General features: G+C 27.1%; 1 protein-coding gene across 1 annotated transcript in view; it reads left to right on the forward strand.

The window, feature by feature from the left end:
- Positions 1-4,252, forward strand: part of LOC112591245 (extracellular serine/threonine protein CG31145) — a 28,290-nt gene extending 24,038 nt beyond the window's left edge. The window contains 1 exon segment of the mRNA XM_025335002.1: positions 3,676-4,252. Coding sequence (XP_025190787.1) covers positions 3,676-3,961 — 286 coding nt within the window. The 3' untranslated portion in view covers positions 3,962-4,252.
- Positions 4,253-6,000: the final 1,748 nt, after the last annotated feature.

Genomic DNA, 6,000 nt, shown 5'->3' on the forward strand with positions numbered 1-6,000 from the left:
TATCGAACTGCGAGAAACCAATAGCTGTTTTAGATTAAATTGGGTTTGTGAAGTGGAACACTGAAAATAAAGGGAATATCTTATGGAGTTTAAACGAGGCATGTATATTTTTTTATATGTGTGCATAAAGAACAATATACTTTTGTTTTGTGGATTTCTCTTAATACTTTACTACAGACTCATTTAAGTTCCATATGTTTCAATAAATAATGTATCACAAATATAAAGCATTTTTGTATCGTAATAATAATCTTTTATCTTCGTAGTTCATAATAATTAATTTGTCATAATTGATTATGTTTTAACTCTGGAAAAAAATAAAAGGGAGATGCAAAAATGTAAAAACAATGTCCATACCCAAATATTTATATGTCTTATTTATTAAGATATCATTAGAAGATGAACGCTTAAATATAGGGTGCATGTAAATTCCACCGATTACGACCTTTTTAGACCCCTTTTTCCATGTAAATTCCACCAATACGTTTTTTTTACTTGAAAAAAAAATGTAAATTCTTTTAATACATTTTTACCTGAAAAAAAGAAAATTTCACCGTTTTTTTTTTTAACTGTGATAAAATTAATATTATTTTATTTTTATTTAGATATACGGAATTAAACCTTTAACATTTGAGATAAATAAATATTACAGTTTATACTATAATGTGAATAATTTAGTAAGCACGCAATAACAATAAAAATAGTAAATAAAAATTTTCACAAATTAAAAAAAATATAAATAATAATCAAGAATGATCATTAGTTAGAAGTTAGTTGAAAAAAATAAAAATAAAATGAATAAAAAATGTTAATACAATTATTAATTATTGATAATAAACAATTAGTTAATAGTAAAAAAATAATTACCCAAATAAATTTTAAAATTTAAATTATTAATAATTAAATGCTGCTTTAACGAATTGTGTAACAATAGTATTTTTCCCTTAAATGACAAAATCATGGTGTTTAAATATTTTTAGCGTGCTTTTGATTGAGAATTTTTGAAGTTGTTATGTTCGTTAATACTGTTTAATATTAATATAAGTGATTAATTGAATATCTAATAGAGTTTTTGTATAAAATGATTATATTGAATATTTGGATGTGTGTTTTCAAAGGACTGAGCTAAATGTGAATGAAATGACTCGCATGCATTCGCAGTTAAATTTCATTCAGTGCTATATCGATCCCAAATATTTACTGAAAATAATATTTCTTCTGTAATAAAATACTTTATTATAGGTGTCGAATATATAATTTGAAAATTTTGTAAGTTTCGACTTTTTGGACTTTATATACATTAATTTTATTACAAAAAAAATTAAAAACATCTTCAGAATCTAAAAATACTAATTCAAAGTAAATTCTAAGCCAATCACCTACTTCGGGTTTTATTTTATACTCTTTCGTTGAACTAAATATTTAGATTGTTTTCCACTAACTTTGTGTAACACGAAACCTACCATCCATTAATTTCGAATATGGCAAAATTAAATCGCATGCGTTATGTTTGCTTTTTCAAAATCAATAATGATTTGTTTTGGTTCAAAAACAAAATCATAGGATGAAAATATTACATTAACACTTTTAAAGCATTCAATATAAGAGGACACATGCTTATCTTTTAATACGAAAAAACGCAAATGAATGTAATAGCCATTAAAGTATCCATGTATAGTGAAAAGCTGCAAAAAATGCTTTACGCAATACATAAATGTTCCATTTATGTAAACAATTTCTGTTTTACACAAAGCTTCAAAGTTTTTTTTACAACAGAATATAATAATACCCTTTTTTACTGTTATATTGAAGAAAAATTTCGTTTTTACTAGTCATACATTGGGGGTTTTCACTTCAAAAATTATAAACGTCTAAAGAACTTTTTAGGTATTTTTGTTATTGTCATTTTCCTAGCATTTTATAAATTTATTTTAGCATAATTTACATCTCTAAACTGTATTTGATACAACTTGCTTCCAATACATTTTCATTCAATGTGAGTTTTTTTATTTTTCTTGGTATTTTACAAGTATCCTTTGTCGCCTTTCGCTAAACACCAGTACTTAATACTTGCCGTCAAATTGTATTTTCTATTAACGCTTTGTGGCTATGTAGTATTCGCTGAAAAGTTATTGTTTAATTATTTCCAAAATAAATCGTTTTTTAAAACGACGGAACACTTTGTTTTCTATTTTCACACCACCACTTTTCTTCACCAAACTTTAAAATTATTTGTTTGTAAAACTTAAAATTATTTAAACAAATCAAAACTTTGCCACGTTCGCTATTTATTTCGGTTAAAGTATTCATCTTGAAATCAACGAACAAATGAAAAATACGTAATCGAACGCATTATTTACGTAATATGAATACCTATATGATTTACCTGCAGACGTTGCTATATCGTTTAGATAAAAGACAGGCGACAGTTGATGTGTAACTATACTAAAAATAATTTTTATCTGTGGATTTTAACATTGGTGGAGCTACATGTTTTTAGGTAAAAAATACGTACCTTTGGAATAGACGTGAAATATAAGTACCAGTGGTATTTAATTTTTTTTTCATAGGAAACAAAGTATTGATGGAATTTACATGTTGTAAATTCAATCTGAAAATTGGCTATTGAAATAAGTGAATTTTGACAGTAAAAAGTTCCACGTCTCTGAGAATTGTGCTACAGCTTTGTGTATTACACATAAATGCTCATTGATGAACAAATAATGTTTGTGTTTTTTGTATCTATTTAATGTTCGAAAACACCATTGAACTATCATTGAACCACCACAACAAATGAAAAAGAAAAACAGCGAATTTGACCCAATGAAATCATATTAAACCGCATTAATTATAAGAATTGTGTGTGATACAAAGTAACCGAATGATCATCGAATTCTGAAATGCGTACTCTGTCGTGGCTTCTAACCAAATTTTGATAAACATTATATGATGTACTCTTTAGCTGTGGTGAGTTAGTTATCCCGAGAAAAAAGGTTTTTTAGTTAAACCAATCCTTTAATAAGGAAGGTCTCTATGAAATTACAAACGTGTACACACCGTTTGAATCAAACACACTATATACGCTATTCTATCTGTTGCAATATTATATTTATTGATCAATAGTTCAGCTGCCAGTGGTAATCTATCCCCAATTATAAGTTTTTTGGATTCTGTATATTGTTACGCCCACTGTCTATGAATTTGGCAGGGAAAAGTCAACAGTCCACGTTGGAAGTCATCCAACAAATTTGTTGATCATTGTTGGTTTGATCCCAACATTTGTTGGAACTTTGTTTATTTTATGAAAACGTTTTTTGTTTTTATTCGGCGTAATTTTAAGAGAGTATTGCACCACTTCTCCCCTTTATAAACAAAGTTCCAACAAATGTTTCAAACTGTCCAACAATAACTAACCTGCGATCTGTTAAATATTCATCATGTGAAAATAAATTGTCAATTTTATTTTTCGTATAATTTATATTCCTACTGCCAACACCAACCTATAGTTGAATTTACTTTGACGAGTTCACTTATATATACATGCGCTCATGCAATGTCCGTCATAATAACGATGTTTGATGAATGATTGTAAATTAATTAACGATATATATAAAAATAAATTCACAGTTTCCGCATAATTGTATAACAGTCGTGGTGTTTTGATTTTTTTTTCAGGTTTCACAACGTCAAAAAACTTAGCGAGCACATGAGGGAATCCTTGGCTGACGACCCGCTGTCTCCCATACTTTGGGAACCGCATTTGATAGCCATCGACCGACGCGTGGGGCTCGTGCTGCAAAAAGTCCGCGAATGTCTGTCGGTGAGCACGATGAGCGGCGAAGACGCGGCCGACGAAACGCGTGTCCGAACCGCCACAAATGCCACGTTTGACGTTGATCCGGGCAATATAGGACAGGAAGTCAGATACACAGCCCTATCTAGGAATCTAGCGCAAGACTGATGAATTTTGTTTTTTTACGGTTTTGAACCGGCTCCGTTTGTGTTCGCTACACCGGACGGATTGAGCAGACGCGTGTCGAACTTCGATATAATATATTATATTATATTATAATATTATGTTTTATGGGCCTCATCTGTCCGGTTTACTTGCCATCTCGAGGATCTGTCCGAGCTGGATGCCACGCGGCCCATCGGCATCATATACATGGTGTTACTCATCGATTTAAAATTTGAAATTTTTTTAAAGTAAATTTGTAGGTTAAATTTTTTTTACATGAAAAAAAATAAATCAAAATTGATATTTTTTTAAGTCGCAAGTTCACATATTTTTTTTATCAAATATTACAAAAATTTTTTTTTAGGATTTAGTTAAAATATGTAAACATATTTATTACAGATTATAACTTTTTATAATAGTTACTGAATTTAGTGGAAAATAAAATGTTTGATATAATTCTTTTTTAATCAATAACTATACAAAATAAATACAATCATAATAACTTAATAAAAATGCAATGTGTATAAAAAATGTAAATAAATCAAACACTGATGACAAAGCTTTTGAAGTAAAAATTGATATCGTAAAAAAAAAAATTATTTACATCATTTTTAAGAGATGACATGCAATTCGGATTTCAGACGCATACTTGTGAAATTCAGACACATCGATACCTAATATAGTAATATGACGCGGTTTTATTATCTAAACGTGTCAATCGCCCAATATGTTATGTTTGTAATGAAGTATAATTTTGTTATCATAAGACATTATTGTTATTATTATAATTATTTATAATTAGCTGCATCTGCGGTTTTTGTTTATCTACAATGTTAGATCGTCGTTGAAATATTATAATTTTTTTATTATCATTCTTCTCTTTTCGTGATTGTATCGCATAATATTATGCTCAACTATAGTTATTTATCTAGAATGCTATCAATTAAGTAAATTATAGGAATTTTCTATAATGTATTATATATTTTTGTTTTTGAAGGACGTGCCGTAAACACATCAACAATCATAATGTACCTATTCCATGATTAGTTATATGTCATTACACTTATACAATTAAACTGAAACGATGGTACTTTTTGGTTTAAACAATATTATGATGTTTTTTATTCATGATAAATATCATTTAATTATATTACGTTGATAATTATATATTATATATAGTGTCCTGCAGGTTGCGGACATAGAATCTTATAGAACGTATTGATATCTTTGTAGAAGGATAACATATTGTCATTTGTCACTATTAACGGCACTGTTGAAATAACGTTAAGTACCTAATAATTATAATATTATTTTTTTTATGTATGTTGTGGAGCTGATAACGATTCCTATTTATATTATTTTTTAATTGTTTTATTAAAAACAATAATCTATAGATAATATAATTTTTAAATAATCTTCGCCACGCCTGTCAAATGTGTAATATACTATACATATAATAATTATTATACTATACTATAATTTTTACTCTAACAATTTGATATAAATATATAATGCTAAAATTGTCCACATTTATTTGATAGAAGTTATCCTGTATGAAGTTTGAAACATATAATGGTTGGTTACTTAGGCTCGAATTATTACATTTAAAAAATATTTGAAATTTATTCATTTTTTTTTTTTACAGATATTTCTTCGCTGATTACTTGATTAATATATATTATGTATATTTATTTTTATATAATAATATTAAAGTAACATGATCGCGTAAAAATATTTTATTTCAAATAATTGACCAATAATAATTATAAAAAAAAAAAGTTATGCCTTTTAACATTGATTTGAATAAAAATCAAAGATATTATTGTAGAATTTTTAGAGTATTTTTGTCATACTATATTAGACATTCCTATGTTTCCAAGTTTAAATAATATTATTTTTTATTTATATGTAAATAAATAGTATAAGGAGTGTATGTAAATAGGTACTTTAAGAGTATAATATTTAATACTTTTTTCAAAGTTATAGCAAGAAAATATTAATCCAAATCAAATTTTATTCACAGTTGCAGTAAAATTTGATAA

The sequence above is a fragment of the Melanaphis sacchari genome, unplaced genomic scaffold, assembly GCF_002803265.2.
Source record: "Melanaphis sacchari strain LSU unplaced genomic scaffold, SCAv2.0 Contig12_pilon_pilon, whole genome shotgun sequence".
In the NCBI taxonomy this organism is placed as follows: Eukaryota; Metazoa; Arthropoda; class Insecta; order Hemiptera; family Aphididae; genus Melanaphis; species Melanaphis sacchari.